The 18,833-nt window shown below is 34.6% G+C and overlaps 1 protein-coding gene and 1 pseudogene across 4 annotated transcripts in view; both read left to right on the forward strand.

Annotated features, from left to right (window-relative positions):
• Positions 1-18,833, forward strand: part of MAGI2 (membrane associated guanylate kinase, WW and PDZ domain containing 2) — a 1,296,878-nt gene that overhangs the window by 838,495 nt on the left and 439,550 nt on the right. For all 4 annotated transcript variants that reach the window (XM_020289800.2, XM_076006486.1, XM_076006487.1 and 1 more), the window contains exon 5: positions 10,296-10,506. In XM_020289800.2, the coding sequence (XP_020145389.2) occupies positions 10,296-10,506 (211 nt within the window). The remainder of the gene's footprint in view (positions 1-10,295; positions 10,507-18,833) is intronic.
• On the forward strand, positions 11,879-15,579 carry LOC105871887 (ubiquitin-conjugating enzyme E2 variant 2 pseudogene; annotated as a pseudogene).

The raw sequence follows: 18,833 nt of genomic DNA on the forward strand, positions 1-18,833 counted from the left end.
TGTGTTGCATGTCCTATATTTTATTTCATACTTTACTATAGTCTTTGAATATTTCAGCATTTGTATCAATTTCTCTCACTGCAAAGTTTGTTGAAGATTTGGGGGACTTATTCATTTATAATAAATATCTTTAAAATTCATACATTATGAAAATCATAGAGCATATACAATTTAGAGCTATGGAGATTAGTTTCATTACCATTATTCTAGTCTACTTATAGTAAAGTGTTAAAAAATTAAGTATTGCTGAAGGAAGAAAATATACTGATTAAGGCAGCTCTTCTCCCCTATTAATTGAAAATAATTCCTTCTGCTAATCTTTTTAGTGATTCTTTCCAAAATAGTTTTTGCATCTTAGGAAATATTTTTTCTAGTCATCTTACACTCACAGACCTTGAATTTTATATTCTCATTTTCTACATTGTTCTTTTAGTGCTCCAAACAATATATAAACAATTGTGGGTTTTCAATATAGAGAAAAAATAATTTTGAGGCATTGAGTATGCATTGTCAGTAATTCACATTTTCCTGCCTAGCCCCCAAATAGATGAGGTCCAATATACTTATAAATATTACATATGTAAATCATTTCTTTATAGGATTGGGGATTTCTGCTTCCTCAATTTATATATCATCCCCCAAATCATATTTAACCATTATACTAACTTTCCTTAATTCCAATATTTCATTCTAGACTTATATTTCCTTCTTGGCCTCAAATAATACAGGAAAATATTTGTTAACATCTCAAAAAATATTGTATGTATATTTTTTCCTCAGTGGTTAAGGATCATCCCTCCTCATTCTCATATATGATATAATAAGATTATATAATGATTTCTTTTTAGGACTTAGAAATACTTTAGAAACACTGAAGGGTCAAAAACCACTGACTACAAATCTGTAATCAATTTGCATAGAAACATCTCTCAAGAACCAAAAACATAATCACCTTTATTAAGTGTCTTGCTGTAGCACTGGGAGTAGCAGCCAGAGGGAAACCTGTTTGCACTGTTTTTCCTCGTTTTACTTTAGGATTTTGTACCATGTACATATTTTACTACATCAAAAAAAGTAATATTTTTTTAGATGATGAGCAGGAATTTGCTAATTATATAGTGTGCAAGCATTTTGGCACCCATATAGAATTCCTCTTCTCATTTTAGAAGATTTAGGAAAAGTAAGAAAACTTTACTGATAAGAAAACCCTTTGAGCAATAATCTACAATCTTGACTTCTTTTGATCAACTGGTGCTGTAGAATGCAGACGGTCACTACATGACTATTCCCTTTCTGAAGACAGAATGTCCTAAACTTTTCACTATAGGATATAATCCATAGTGTGGCCATGATCAAAAGTCAATTATGATAGTCTACAAATAATGAAATTAGAAATAAGATAAATACTCAGTAATCATAATTTCTTATAAAATCTACTACAATGATGTTTTTCTCTTCTCTAAGTATCAGGCCTGAAGTATTAATTAATTTATAAGAGCCTGTGATTTGAATTCTAAGAACTTTAGCTTCCAGCAGTGTCATGAACAGTCTTCCCACCACAATACAATAAAACCTTGGCTCAATATAGAGAACATACTTTTTGATGGGCTTGTTGGGTTTGCAAGAAAGCGTGGAGAAATTGTTAAACCCTTACCACATCCACCACTGTGGCCACTACCACAAATGAGTAGAAACCAGAGTGGGAAACAATCAGTTATAAGCAGACTTGAAAGTCAGGGTTTCCCCAAGGGTATATGAGGAGACTAAGCCTTGGGCAATATGAAATTGGGGAGCTGTACCTTTGATTCTAGTTTAAAATAGTGTTCTCAAAGGTGCCAAAGTGATGCCAAGTTCTTAGCTCAGTAGCAATCCCTGGTGCCCAGCAAAAGCAAATGCAGAACTCTAGAAAAAATAACACAGAACTTGGAAAAGAACGTGTGGTTTCCGAGGATTATTTTTCTTCCTTTAAATTTCTTAACCCCATTACTTGTCTCAATCGAGTAAGAACAGCTTAGTTTATGCAAGTGCCTTTTAAAGAAGAAATACTACCGTGTATGTATCCTTTTCTCGTACTTGTATTATTTTTTTGAAAACACCTAATATCCTAAAACTTATAGAAAATGGACCATACTTGTTTTTGTAGGCAGAAATCATTTGGATCACTTGAATGATTTAACTACTTAGTTTATTTGGTGTTCTAAGTCGCAGAACTCAATGGTAATAATATGTGGCATTTACTGAAAACCTACTATATTCTAGTAGTTTACTGTTCTTAGCACCTTATATACATGCCTCATCCTTATATGTAGGTAATGTTATCATCCCCATCATATAGTTAAAGAAATTGAAGCATGCATAGAATGATTAAATATAATAACTTGCTCAACATCCCACTTTAAAAGACAGATTCAAACATCAGCTATAGCAATTATGTTCTGCTGCTTCTTGTGGAGAGTGTTTGTTGCTATCTGAGAATTGCTAAAAGAAAAGTAAAAAATTTAAAAGTCTCAAATTATTTCTATTCTCTGTCCTTATCAACTACAAATATGTTCCTCAGTCCTTTTTTTCTCTCAGCTTAAATGCCTCTATCCATCCTTACTTCCAAAGAAATATTATAATATGGAGGCAAAGAGAAAAAATTATTGGATTTATTAAAATTTGTCACATAGCCATTAGCAATATAAATCACAGAGCTCTCTCACAGGGTAAATAAATTTTGGAAATTCACATATTATGACAATTCAAAGAAATAAATCAAAACTTTTGTATCTAACTTAAAAATAAATCCTTCATTATTTTCTCTCATTTCCAAGGTGGCAGTTACAGAAAGCTACACATTAACTATATACATAAACAGTGTCAAATAGGAATATGTATAAGATACAAAATAGGTATTCCACTTGAAATGGTTTTATCTTTATATCTTGGTTTGTCGATTTTGTTTATCTCTTTTAGAAAAACAACTTTTCATTTCATTGATCTTCTGTAGTTTTGGGTGTCTATTTCATTTATTTCTGCTCTGATATTTATTATTCATTTTCTTCTAATTTTAGGTTTGGTTCTCACTTTTCTCGTTCCTTAAGGTGTATGATTAGGTTGTTAATTTGAAGTCTTTCTACTTTTTTGATATAGGCGTTTATTGCTGTAGACTTCCCTATTAGTACTGCTTCTTCTGTATCTCTGGTTGTTCTTTAGTGAAACTGGGTGGGGACATTTAAAGCCATGGCATTCTAATACATTCTTGGTCTTGCACTTGAAAGGCAATGTTTTAGATACCAGTAGGGCAGTAAACATGAAAACAAACAGAATGACTACTATCCATATTTTTGTAATATCAAAATCTTAGATATAAGGTTTTGAGCAATAGAATTTATAAGGATTAAACTGAATGCAAAACTGCATACATATACTCTCTCCCAATTAAATGCCTTTCAGTTCCTGTACTATGTACAGATCTTCAAGCTCTTCTGAATTTCTTATAGAAAGAAGGAAATCATATTTACTAAATTCAACAAAACCCTTAGGGTAGGCAAGATGAAAGGAATTATATTTCTTTCTTCTTCACAACAGTAAAAATATATGTAAAATATGGTTTTTATAGGCCATTGTTTGTAAGACTGTATATTATAAATGTCTGTTTTGTACCTCAATGTTTCTATAGAATTTCTAAGAAATTTAACAGTCCTGGTCCCAGGGAAAATTTTTTAATCATTACCATTCTTTAAGAACATATGTTCCTTCTTTATTGAAAAATATTTTGTTTCTATTGTTAGTATAAAACAATCCTTGGTGTGGTTTGCAGGATATCTAAGTGACATAGAAATGCAATGTAGAATGCTCAGAAAGTACCAGTGTTTGATAAAGTCTGTTTACTTCAGCAGCAAGCATCTTATGGAAAAATTACATTTTACATATCCAAGAAAGTGTATTTTTAGATTTAACAATAAAATCATGCTGAGAAATTCACCTTAGAAGTCAAAAAGGACAATTTTACTTGGCCATCTTCTCCTAATCAAGAAATAGCTTCACACTGCTAAAAAAGTAAAGCATGCATAGGTTATTTGGCTCCTTCTCCTTAGTGAGAATTTAAATAATCCAGAGATTCTCAAAGCACAGGTCTCACATATATAGGATATGAGTAAGGGCATGTTTGCCCACATATATTTCTAACCCAACTCCATGGGGTTGGGGGTGCCAATAGAAATGGCTGACAGAGGCACCCTTGGTCGGCATGTCAGATCTGATTCTTTCCCTCCCTTTATTATTAAAAGTCTTTTCTGTTTTTTATGGGTAATTTCATAACTACTAATACAATGTCCTAATATATATGATTTTTAAAAAATTTAAGCCACATAGCGAAGAAAGGCATAATCATATTATCCTAAATGCAGCAAAGCATTTAAGAAAACTTCTGTTTTCCTTATTAACCAGGGAAACAAATATGATGTAGCATGAAACAGTAACTTGCAGTCCCAGCATTGGCAAATAATGGTTCAGTGAGTTGTAAGATGAACTCATCTAATATACCACTATACGAGTTGACATGTACCCCCTCCCAAATGCATATGTTGAACTCCAAACCTTCAGTTGCTCAGGATATGACTTTATTTGGAAATAGGGTTGTTGCAGATCTAATTAGTTAGGATGAGATCATAGTGGAGTAGGGTAGGCCCTTGATCCAATATAACCATTCTATGTAAACAAAAGAAATTGGAACACAGACGCACACACAGGGAGAATTCCATGTGAAGACTGGAGTCATGCTGCCACAAGCCAAACAACTAACAGAAGCTAGGAGAGAAGCCTGATCCTCCCCTAGTGCCTTCAGAAGAAGTTCGCCCTGTCAACCCTTGATATAGGACTTCTAGAACTGTCAGATAATAAATAGTAGTATCTGCTGTTTAAGCCATGTAGTTTGTGGTATTTTGTTATGACAGCCATAGCAAACCATTGCATACCATTTGGACCATTCTCCTTGACTGCCTAGCTTTGTGCCTGGTGTTTAGTAGGCTCTCAGTAAATGTTTATCTAATTAATTAATTAATTAATGCCATTTCCTAGGAATATAAGAAATATAGGATCCATTCCCTCTCTCACTGACTGTTAAATATTAGAGTTCCTCGGACACCTCAGTGCCTTAGGTTCTCTCATTTCTACTTGCTACTCTGTCTTCCTAGAAATTTGTTTTGCTTTGTTTTGTTTAGAGACAAGGTCTCACTTCATGGCCTAGGATGGAGTGTGGTGGCATTATCATAGCTAATTGCAGCCTCATACTCCTGGGCTGAAGCAATCTCCTCCTGCCTCCTGAGTAGCTGGCACTATATGCATGTGCCATCACACCTGGCTAATGTTTTGATTTTTTTGTAGAGACAGGGTCTTGCTATGTTGCTCAGGCTGTTCTCGAATTCCCAGCCTCAAGAGATCCTCCCACCTCAACCTCCCAAGTAGCTAAGTCTACAGTCACATGCCACCATGCCCGGCCCCCTAGAAAATTTTGTACAACTCTTTGGTATCATTGAGTATCGCCTAACAAATCATTATTGTAGTACACTGTGTAGTTCCTCAGGGATGGGGAGACACTTCTCCCCCTATGTCTTACATGTCTAGTAGAGCACTGAATTTGCACTCTGCTGGCCCTTAGACTCGCTCTGCCCAGAAGAGGTGGAGTGACTGACTTATCTGAATAATACAATTTGGAAGACTAATCTGGGCCTGCTTGGCTCAGTTTCCTCTTTTTCTCCTTCTAAATGTTCCACTTTGCTCTTCTGGGAACAGGTTCTGCCCCTGCCCCTGCATGGAAGGCCTGCCCTGGTTTACCGCTATCAGTAGATAAATTGATCTGAGCCCATGACTCCCACTGTAAGCTAGATTAGCCTTTATAAATCATAGATATGGGAATGTTATGGTTCTCTATTTGCCTTACTCAGTTTTTCTTATTTTGTTCAGATGGAGGAGGTAAGTGCTACTTACTGCTGCCCTCTCAACCCAATTCACAACAGCCTGCTAAAAGTTTTTTCCTCTCCCCCAATAAGCTCTCATCAAGTATCTTGCACTTTATAGGTATTAAATTCACGTTTGCAATGTAATCATTGATCAATTAAGACTAAAGAAATGAATACATAAAGAAATTAGTTAGATAAACTGGGATAACTTTGCTCAGGAATCTCTTCTCCAAAGACTATATTTTTTTTTTCCGAGAGGTCTCTTTATATTTCTCTTGAGAATTTAATCATATTATACAGAAGGGGTAAAAAATTTATTTATCCATATCTAAGCTTCTTGAATGAATTCTCCATCAGGATATTCAATAGTTTCTTTTCATTCATCCTTTAACCTATCCAGTCTGGCTTCGCCACCCATCACTCCACCATAGATACTACTGTAACTGGCAGCTGATGTCACCAGTGACCTCTGTGTCATTAAATTTAAATAGATTTTATGTCCTTACATTGCTGGACTTTTCAGAAGCTTTTGCCACAGTTAAATGTCTCTTCCTCTTGGCTATTTGCTTGGCTTTTGTGACATGCAGGTCTACTGACTTTCCTGTTACTTCCATGGCTGTTCTTTCCTCCTCTCCTTTCACCGTTTCATTCTCTCAGTGGCTGTTATGCGTTGGGGTGCCTCAGACAGCTGCTCTGGGGATTCTTGTTCCCACTTCCTACACTGTCTCTCTTGGCAATTTCATTTACTCACAGCTGAAATTATAATACAATCTAGCCATATGCTGTTGTCATTCAAGTTGGTTTTCTCCAGCCAGGAACTCTTTGAGCTGACATCTCCATTGTAAGTTTGGCATGGACCTCTAACTCAGTGTGCCCAAGACCATACCCACAGCCTCCCCTGCCCTACAGAGTCCTCCTCCTCCTGTCTCAGTGAATAGTTTGCCACCTACCATGTCATGTTTACCATGACTTCTCCTTTTTGCATATCTGTCTAGTTTTTTGTGAAAAACATATAAAATCTACCCTTATAAAGCTTTGCGTAATCCAGCCCTTGTTTATTTCTTTCTCCCTTACCTTCTTCTGAAACAAGTCTCAGATTTTATAGCACATTGAAAAGAGGTTTACCTTGGCTCTTCATATGAGATTAGATAAAGGCATATGCATGAGATCCCATCTTTCTCTTTTGGTAGCACTCATCACACTTAGAATTATTTGCGTGAAGACTATATATCTTAACATTTTGAGTAATGTGAGAGCAAGGATCATTGTCTCTCTTGTTCACTCTTCTGTTCTCAGTACCTAGCACCAATTGAATGCTTCATAAATGTTGATTAAGTGAATATTGAATAAAGGAATATGTTGAGGGCAAAACCTTGCATTTTAACTTTTCAATGCACTGTAACATTTGGTATGTTCCATGTACATACACAGTGTATTTCATTTCCATGTATTGGCAATTACATGTTGTAATAATCTACAGCAAAGAAAATCTAAAGAGGGCAGTGGTACCTCTTCTTGCTGCTGCTTTGCTACACAATTTACAGGTCAGATCTTCATGAGGAGTCAGCTGGGAGACTACATCACTAAGGATCATGTTATTTTCATTGTTTACTTTTTGAAGGGCAAAACAGTGAAAATGTATAAAGTGTTATTGTATTTCCTAATTCCTAATAGATACTTTAATATTGCTCTCCTAGACTGATATAGATAGGGGAAAATTGATTCATTTTTTTCAAACTTCATAGTTTTCTATTGGTAATGATAAACACTATTTAAAATACTATTTTCATTGTTAAGCATTCATATCATTTACAGGGCTTTGCTTCTACAAACAATACTGCAATAAATATTATTCTATAGGTTTCCTTATATAATAATGCAATTATTTCTAGAGGATATATTCTCAAAGTAGGATCATTGAGTTGAAGTGTATGTATATATGTATTGTTTTAATTTTAATAGTCATTATGTTCCCAAAAGATTATAGAACTTCATATTTCAATGAGGGGTACCTTATCCTCACCTTGTTTCTCACTATATTTCAACCCCAGTGCATCTCAGTAGGGCTCTCCTTCCAGTTTTTGGATTAAACTGCACCGTTGTAGGAACTTCTGTATTATCTCTTTCTTCTTATTTATCCTAAGGATGTTTCTTTTCCTAGGTGGCACCTGCTGTACCCTTCACTGACAAATAAGACTCATGCACTTAATGGCAGAAAAGCTAATTGGGGGTAGGGGGAATTCCTGAATAGCTTAGACAAAAATATATAAGAGGATGCTTCAAGAAGATTCCCATTATATAATTAAACCTACACCTTGACCAAAACATTTGTCTAATAATCCCATCTCATGAGAAGGCAGCCTTTAAAATTATTTCATGTAGTCCCTCTCTCTGGTGTAAGGCCTTCTGGTATGACCTTGAGAATGTCTTCCTTTCCTGCCTTTTCTCCACCCTCCAGTACCTGAGCTCTCCTAAGATAAAGGTTTAAAACCCATGCCTTTATTAGCTTTTTCCATATCCTTTTCTTCTCTTTTAAGAATCTGTCTTTAACACATTTTACAAATTTTCAGAAATGTGATAATCCTTCATTTATATTTAACTATATAATACAAAATTTATTTCTTCTTACTATTTATTTTCTCCCCCTACTTTGAGATCTCTGCTCTGATTTTGTCATCATGATATGGTTAGAATAATTTTTCAAATGTTGTGCTCAACAAGATATGTGAGAGTATACATTCAGAACTTTTGCATGTTTGAAAGTGACTTTCTTTGCCCAGACAGATGAATGATATCTTGGCAGAGTTAAGTTTTTGAGTTGCTGTACTTTTCTCTCCTCAAGTTAGTATAGATATTTCCCTTTTGTCTTTGAACTTAGAGTATTACAAATGAAAGACCTTATGCTCTTCTGGTCCTCTTTTCTTTGTAAGTACATGTTTTGTCAGTGTGGAAACTGGTAAAGTTTTTAACATTGTAGTTTGGAAATTTCAGCTAGATATGTCCGGGCATCTGTATGTTTTATTAATCTGGCCTCAGATTCAGTGAACCATTTCAATCTGCAGACTCAAGTGTTTTTTCATCTTCAGTAAATTTTCTTCTATCATTTATTGACTTATTTCTTCCCCATCTGTTTTTTTTTTTTTCTCTTTCTGGAACTCATACTATTTGTATGCTCTAGATCTTGGATCTGTCCTCCAAACCTGTTACCACTTCTCTTAAGGTAGTTTTTGCTCTGTTGTACATTAGCCCCCCTTATCCATGGGGGATATGCTCCAACACCTCCCATGGATGCCTGAAACCTTCGATAGAACCACATCCTATGCATAGTATGCCTATATACCTGTGATTAATTTATAAATCACATTAAGAGATTAACAATAATGAATAATAAAGTAACACCATTGTAACAATACCCTGTAATGAATGTTATGTGAATGTGCTCACTCACTGTCTCCCTCTCTCAAAATATCTTATTGTGCTGTAATCACCTATTTCTGGACCACAGTTGACCATGGGTAACTGAAAGCACAGATGTAAAACCAAAGAAGAGGAGGGGACTACTGTGTTAGTTTTTTATTGCTATATCAAATTGCCACAAACTTAGTGACATAAAACAATGAAAACATATTATCATATAGTTCTGTAAGTTACAAGTTTGACGTGGGTCTCAACAGGCTAAAATCATAGCAATGAGAGACTCCTTTCTGGAGTCTCTAGGGAAGAATCCATCTCCTTGACCTTTCCAGATTCTAGAGGCCACCTACATTCCTAGGCTTATAGTTCCCCTTTTCCATCTTCAAAGCCAGCAATTTTATATCTCGTGGCCCATTCTTTAGTAGTCACATCTCCCTCTCAATCTCCTTTTTTGCCTACCTTTTCCACTTTTAAGGACTCTTGTGATTACATTTAATCATATTCCTCCAGGTGAGCCCACTTGGATAATTGAAGATAATTCTTCCATCTCAAAGTCCTTCTTTACCACATCTTTAAGTCTTCTTTTGCCATGTAAGATAACACTCACATGTTCCAGGTATTAGAGCATGAACATTTTTGTGAGCCATTACTCTTTTTACCACACCTACATTGCAAAATGGTCCTTATGTTTTACCCTTTAAATCTCCAATTCAGTAAACAACAATAATTGAAGGATAGACAAGAATGTTGAGTGAAAGGAGAACTCAAATAGGCTTGGTGATAATTTTCAGAGCTGTTTGCAATTATGCTTTTAAAAAATATTTCTTGTTAGCCTTCATAGAGCTTATTCCCTGAGTACAGCATACTTCACATACTACACATTCATTCCAGAGTTGCATGGCTGGAAGTGACTAACCATGTGCTCTTGTTCTTTTATAGAATCCAGTGAACATGAAGATAAGAGTGCAGGTGCCTCAGGGGAGACACCCTCCCAGCCTTATCCTGCACCAGTGTACAGTCAGCCGGAGGAATTGAAGGAGCAGATGGATGACACAAAGCCAACTAAACCTGAAGACAGTGAGGAATCAGACCCATTGCCTGACAACTGGGAAATGGCCTATACAGAGAAGGGTGAAGTCTACTTCATTGAGTGAGTTTCACACATTTCTTTGAATACTGCCATAAAGATCATAGCAGAATATTAATGATGTAGCAAGAGTAAATGTGGTCAAAAGAAAATATGGAATTCTGTTGTTTCTGGTAATCACTCCTTCTTTGTGAGTGAATAATTGGGCATAGTGCTTTAACACAGTTAAGGATCCTAAAATACAGCTATAAATGAAAGAACAAATTAAATAATTCCAGCCTAAAATCTGTTACAATCATGACTTTAAAAGGTAAATCTCCATTTGATATTGTTATTGAATTAGAAATAGTCTAGATATCATGGGAAAATGCTTTCTCAACTCCTCTAAGGACCCCCCATGTAGATCAAATGAGATTTTTTTTTTCTTGTTGTTTTAAGTTAGATTGCCAGAAATGTACACCATCATGTTCAGGAGTTTAATCAGATGCAGCTATTTAAAGCAAAATATTTGCTGGTAACAACAAAAAAAAAAAGATTTACGCATTTTACCCAATAATTTATTTTTTATAGTTCATCATAATTAACTTTACTAAATCCTGTTATATTCATTGCTTATCTTTTGCTTACCATTTTCATGACTTGCCAAGAAAACTGAAATATGAATCCTGAACTTCTTGGTGATACTCAACCTAATCTTTTCTTTCTTTTAGGATAATTTTTCAAAATATATTTTCATATATTTCTTTATCTTCTAGGAGTAGAATAACTTTCTTAAAGGAACTCTGAAATCGAGGATCTTAGCATTAAACTAAATTTTTGTTTTGTTTTGTTCTTTGAGACAGAGTCTTACTCTGTTGTCCAGGCAAGTGCTGTGGTATCAGCCTAGCTCACAGTAATCTGAAACTCCTGAGTTAAAGCAATTCTCCTGTCTCAGCCTCGTGAGTAACTGGGACTACAGGCACCACCACATGCACCACATGTACCACCACACCCAGCTAATTTTTCTGTTTTTAGTAGAGATGGGGTCTTGTTTTTGCTTAGGCTGGTCTCGAACTCCTGAGCTTAAGCTATCCTCCCTCTTTGGCCTCCCAGAGTGATAGGATTACAAGTGTGAGCCACCACACCTGACCAAAACTAAATTGTTGCTGTCCATAAGAAAACCAAAATGTTCATTAGAAAGAATAAAAACTGAAATATTGTAAATGACTAACACTTATCCTCTCAAAGTTGTATAAGCCTCAAAGAGCAAAAATAATAGAAACTGAAGCTCTCAGTGTTGACAGTGGGTACAAATATGTAAACTCTGATTATTTAAAAAAAGATGTTAAAACTAGATTTTCTTTCCCAACCTGGAGTGATTTATTACTTAGATCTCCATAGGCAGAATTCAGTTGGGAAATTGAAATGTTACCACATACCAATATTTAATTCTCACATGAAGTTGAGAACTTTGATACATGTGACCAAGGAACTGCATAAGCAGGTAATTACTTGGTGCTCTGCTTGACTCCAACATGGACAAGAAATGCAGTGTTTTGCAGAAAATGAATCACCAGGATTCCCCTTTTTGCAAATGTTCTAGGTTTAAAAAAAGAATAAGAATCTCTTGTATTATTTCTTATTGCCATAATCAATTACCCTGAGATATATTTTATTAGTTGATTGGAAAAGAGAAGGTTAGATATAATATTTTAAAATGTGACAGAGCTGCATCAAGCTGCATAACTCTGCTGGAGTTAAATTTCCTTATAATTTTCACTTATTGGAAGAACTAGAAGAAGGACAAAAAAGAGTAGTACTATTAGCTGGGGCCTTAAAGATGATGAAGACATGACAATGACACTTACAAAGGGGTCAGGCATGATTATTGGGCCACCAAGGATGAATTATGAAAATAGAACATATAGCCTGAAATTAGAATGTGGACCTAAATACCCAGAAGTTCCTCTATCAGTTAGATTTATAACAAAAATTAATATGAATAGAATAAATAATTCCAGTGGGATGATGGATGCATGTAGCATACCAGTGTTAGAAAAATGGCAAAATTCATATAGCATTAAAGGTGTACTTCAAGAGCTAAGACATCTGACAATGTTCAAAGAAAATAGGAAGCTTCTATATCCACCAGAAAGACAAACATATAATTAATTTTAGTGGATCTCAAACTTGTCTTAAATCAACAAGCTTTTACTCACTCATGTTAATGTCTTGATCAACTATCACAATGCAAAATATCCACACCTTAAGTAAAAGAATTTTACCTGGTAAATATGACTTGGACATTTGTAAGAAGATATTTAATATATGTACCCCCATTATGTTTTCAGGTAACAGGAGGAAAAATGCAGCACAGTGGTTTTGTTCTCTTGTTTTTTTCTCATATAAACATAAACCGGGAATACTCAAAATAGAATTCAGGTTTACAAGATGAAAGAGTGAAGAGAAGTGTCAGAGGGCAGGGGAAGCAAGTGTGTTTCTGAAAATAACCATCTCAAGAAGGAAAAACAGAAATGGCGCGCTTTGTCCATCTTGCTTAGTGAAAGAGGTGCAGTCAAAATTGTTTGAGCAGGTACAATGAATATTGTCACAAATTGTGTGAATTTTTGAAGCAGTATGGGTGCTGACTACTAGTAGCATCAAAAATATATTCAGGAATGTTTTGATACCTGTATTTATGTTGGGGGATTGGTGAATTTCTATTAAAAGCTGTTTCTCTGTGTTACATGTAACAGGCATGGTAGATATTTGTTTATAGTCTTTGTTTAACAAACCATGCATTTAAGTTTAAGTGAAGTCAGCAAAAAGGAAATAGGTTTATGGATATGTGATTTTGAGATTAAAGTTAGTCTTAAAATGTAAAATAATAAAATGTGGTGACTAACCAAAAAATCATCAATAGTACTTATATCTAGAAACATAATCTTGATATTAAAGTAGATAGCATGACATCATTGCAAATCAGAAGTCAAAATACAAATCAATTTGTGAGGTTACATAATAATGTTTAGAACAATTCATGTTCAGAACAAGGAAACTGATGATATATACATTTTTTATTATATAATAGAGGAGGAATAAGGCTATATGAAAATAATTCCACATGACAAATTGATTAAAGAAGAACTATTCCCTTACAATATTTCCAATAATACAATTATAAAATCCTTCTTTTTTTGTGATTATAAAATAAACTTTCCTCTTTTAGCTGTATCAAGTTTTGGGGTTGTGAAGCAAAGGAACTTTGGAAGACAGGAATTGTGCTCCAGGAATATAGCAAATAATGAGACTTTATCCATGCTTGAGAGAATCGAACAAAATGATTCTATTACTCTAATCAGTCTGCCAGTGTGGGCATTCAAAGATTCATGAGATTTTGACCTTGCTCTCAAACTTGTCGCCACGTTGGGGAAGAGAGGCAAATAGTTATCAACAATTAGTAAGCAATTTCTGAATTTTGTAATACTATTCAGAAAAGGATAAGTTTAGAATAGACTTAAGATGTAAAAAGAGGCATCATAGGGAAGGGGAGATAACAGGGACTTGAGAAGTTAATAATGTGTAGATAGAGCATTCCAGGAATAGGAACTGTCATTACAAAGACCCAGTCAGTCCCTGGGTGTGCTGGGATGGTGAGAAGACCCCTGACCCTACTAGAAAGTATGTATTAGTTGGTACATCCTAGGAAATAACTCTTAGTTTTTGTTTTGCTAGATCAATGGTGCTTTTGAAAGGGAAGCAAAGGATTGGCATTTTTTGTTGTATTTTGGGTTTTTTTGTTTGTTTTTTAACCTTCTTCCTAATGCTGGAGGGAAGGATCAATGGACAGTATTAGGAACAAGAGATAGATTGAGGTGGAAAATTAAAACAAAATGGGAGAGACAATTTCATTTGTGGCGAAAGAGCTGATGCTGAGGGAGACTCATCCAGAGGTTAAGGAGAATGAAAGAGCCTGGAGTCAGGTCTGACCGACTGCGTGGGGAAGGTGGTTAATGCAGCCGGCCATGGCCAAGGCAGTATGGGACCTGCCAACCTACGGCTCCTCCACACATTGGAGGCATCCCCGATCCCACGGTTCATACTGAACCAGTTTGCACGTTGTCTGTCCGTCCTCTGAAAAGGTTGCCTTAGAATCTGAAGACTCAGTGTGACAAGTTCAGGTAACACAGAGCAGGGAGTGGATCAGGGTCTTTTATGTCTGGTCCCTCATGTCCACACTGTCTCCACTGGTGCTACGGTTTCTTTTCTCTGCCTACAGTTCACTGCAGTTTACTTTTCCCTCAGTTTTTACTGGTTTTCTCCTAATCTGCTTTCGCTCTTTGGTCTGGAATGCCCCTTCCTTTCCTAACTACATTTGACAAAGTGAACATTTCCACCTCTGTCTCTGATCTGTGAGTGCCTTTGCTATCTCTAACACAAGGAATTCTTCTGTGAATAAACTCCATATTATGCAGGGTCCTTGGAAGCAGCTCTTGTAGTGGCAGGGGAGGGAGCATGATTGGGCAATAAGGACTTTCTTAGGGACAAAGCCATGATGTCCTGAAGCAAAGCCATGGTGACAGAAAGCACAATAAAAAGAAAAGGTAGAAATATGTACACATCGTGGAATGGCTAAACTGAGCTAATTAACATACATGTTACCTCACATACTTGCTATTTTTTTTTTGTGGTGAGAACACTTAAAATCTACTGTTTTAGCAATTTTCAAGAATATAATATACTTGACTTTTATTATCAATTAAAAATAAATAGGTAAACATGTTTTTTTAAAAAGAAGAAAGGTAAAGTAACATAAGAAGAGGGTAAATCAGAGGGAAAAGTAAAATACAAGGAAAAATAGAGACATTTGTGAAGAAGAAGGGCTGCTATCAGTGAAAACTTTCCTCTGGCACAGATATCGTGGGAGCCACTTAGAGTAATGGAAGTGTCCCCTGCAGGTCGTACCCTCTCATTAAACTTTACTGAATTCTGTCTCCTATGAAATGAAGATCAAGATAAAACAGAAAATAAATGAAACAAAGAAGGACCCTTTGGTTCTGTGTATAAAGTTTATATATGTATATACATATATATATATATATATATGTATATACATATATATATGTAATATTTATTTCTAAATAGAAGAGGGGAACTCTACACTGAAACATTACCTTTAAATGTATATTTTAAGGGATATATATGTATAAATCTATATATTATAGGTTTTGGATTATGATAACAAGACAAATTGAATTTCAATTTGTCTTCAATGAAATGATGTTTTGAAATATTTATTTTTATTCAATATTGCAAAGTAGTTCATATGGGTCAACCCTGGGACATTCTGCATTTGAAAGGTGAGATTTTTTTTTTCCTGTAGTTCTCAACAACACTGGTGAACTAGTGGTCAAATATGTTTCCCACACTCCTCACACTGCTTCCTTTGATTCATGAAAAAAGTGTATTTCTTTTATCATTTATAATGATATTTAATGAGAAAAGATTAATATATAAGAAAGTACTTTTAAAGAATATTCTTTTAAATTTTGAGTCAGCGTACTCTTCCAAACATACTGTACAGTAGTAATAGTGTCTTATATCTTGTAATTTTCAAAGGTTTTCAAATGCATAATATTGTATTAAATCAGTAGTTTCTTGACCAATAGCATCATCTTAATATTCTAAAATAGGCAGTATATTGTAAATTCAAATGAGAATATTAAATTCAAATGAATTATCATATAAGGAGTGTCCACTTTTTTCAGGCTGTGTTCAGACTAGCTTAACAATAACAGCTAATATGTTAAACATTCACACTCTGTTAATCTAATCCTCACTTTATGAAAGTGAGACTTATAGAAGTAAGTAACTACTTGCCAAGAAGACATATAACCAAGAAGTGACAGAACAAGGATTCTTTGATTATACTTATTCAACAGAGGTTTATTGGGTATATACTATGTACTGGGAACTATTTTAAACCCTGGGAATACAGTAGTCAAAAAAACTGACAAGATTCAGTTTTCAGTACTTTCAGATTACAGTACTTTCATTGGATGTAGTCTGTCTCTAGAGTCCTGGTTCTTAATCAATTTGCTATGGTGCTTATCTTACATATATAGCATCATAACTACTCTATAAAGGACTTGATTTATCCCCATTTTATGATAAGATTCTGAGGCACCCTTGGACAAATTAACATTCCCAAGGCTACATAGCTCTTTCACCCTCCAAAGCCATTCCTATTATCCCATACTGCCTCCAATATAGAAACAAACATTGGCTGAAAAAAAGCGAACTTTTATATTACAAATAGTATTTGTTTTATAAGTTTCTTGGCCAGCAATTCACTATTTCAGAGGCTAAATGTTCCATAAAGAAGAGTTGCCACAGGGTTAATCTGGATTGACATGCTTTGGGAATCCCATTAAATTGCTTCTTTGTTTGGGAGTCAGTTTAGTTAGTGACACAAAAGAGACTGCTATTGCTTTGGCAAAAAACAAAATGACAACAAGAACTGATTTGTTTACTACCATCTTCCTGAATGGCAGTGAACACTATGTCATCTTAAATAATAAATTTTTAGATGCAGGCTTTTGAAACTGAAAATCACATCTGTGAAAAATGTCATGGCTATACATGGCTTCCAAATCTTTGTCAGGGCTGAATTTGCTTTTCTTTTTTATTTTATTTTGTTTCTGCCACTTGTATGGATATGAATTTGCTTTTAACTTTTAAACAAACACAATTAGTCTATGCTTCTCTTGTGTTGCTATTCCTATACTCCTTAAGTTTTAAGTAAACCACCAATGACCATGTTACTATTTCCAACAAATACGAAACTTTGCTTATTAAATAGAAGAGAAAATACTTAGGAAATGTATTGGAGAGAAATGTAAAATCAGTTTTTTGGTATGCAGCAACACCAGAAATATACTTTCTCATTCCAAACTTGGCATATCTTTACCAGTCACAAAATCTAGTCTGGGCTTACTTTCTGTCACTTGTATTAAAAAACCAACAGATATATTGAATATTTTCTCCATGCTTTCTTTTTCTTGTGCTTGCACAAGATTCTGGTGTAATTCCCAGACTGAAAATAAATGTTTTAGACAAAACAGTTTGTAACACACACCCACAGTATCTAAAACAATATTTGTAACAAAACTTCTTGTAAAAATATTTTCTAAACATATAAAAGGTAATATGATGGCAAACTCACATATTCATATGCTTAAGAAAAATTGTAATATTATCTAGGAAATAAATAACCATTATAGGGATCATTGATGATAGCTTTATTTGTGAATTACCTATGAATAGATAGAAGAAATAGTGAAACTTTGGGTGAATGGAGTCTTGAAGAAAAAAGTTTTCAATGTTAATCATCAATTAGATATATCTAATCATTGCTTTTAAGATTTCTTCTTTTTGGAATGATGATATAGAAGGAAGAAAAAGTCTTTTGGAAAATAATATAATCATCCTGAGGATTTTATTGACTGTAGTATAAAATCTAACCAATCTATATACCTTCATAAATTAATGTTTATGTTAAAAACAACATAAAATACAGTCAACGATCTCTGTTTTTACTGTTTTCTGACCGTATATGACTACTACCACTGAAACCTCAAAAAGAGGTTTGTATCCTGAAAGGAAAAAACAATAGAGTGAATGAAAAAAATGGAAGGCTTATAGAATATGGTATAATCTATAAGAAATTTTAACTTTTGCTCCTAATAAATACTCTATCCATTGATAGCATTTTATTAACCTAATTCTCTAGTATAGCTTCTAAGATCTAATATTCATATGTAGATTATATAAATCAAGTTTTTAAAAAGACTCTACTCTGGAAAAAATGTTCAAATTTAAGTGAAGAAAATTTGATGTGAAAGTTATTTGAATAGAGAATTTAAATTTATGTGGAGAAAATTTTCCCAGTGATGCCTTCTGAACTGCAATGCCCTCGTTCATCTCTATGCACATGCAAATTAATATAATACCTACCAAGCACGGGGCATTCAACACTTACAAAGAAATCAAAGTGTGATTGCTACCCATATATAGTAGGAAAGATCTATTTCAAACCTACTGGCAGGAGCTGGGAAGCAGAGCCTTGATTATCATCTGGTATACAAAGCTAAGTGTGAGGCTTAGTGTGCCTCAGGTTTTGGACCATAGAAGCCCTTGGACTTGGAAGTCAGCTACATCTGGGTTTAATGTTAGCATTTTCATTTTATGTACTAGCTATGTAATTTTGGTCAAGTTACACAGCTTCTCTCAACCTTTGTTTCTCCATCTATAAAATGAAGTCAATAATACTTAGCCGCAAAAGTTCGTTAGCATTAGATGAGGTTACCTAGGTGAAAGTTCCGCTGCAGTCCCTGACACAGTAGACAATT

Source organism: Microcebus murinus, chromosome 9 (genome assembly GCF_040939455.1).
Source record: "Microcebus murinus isolate Inina chromosome 9, M.murinus_Inina_mat1.0, whole genome shotgun sequence".
Taxonomy (NCBI): domain Eukaryota; kingdom Metazoa; phylum Chordata; class Mammalia; order Primates; family Cheirogaleidae; genus Microcebus; species Microcebus murinus.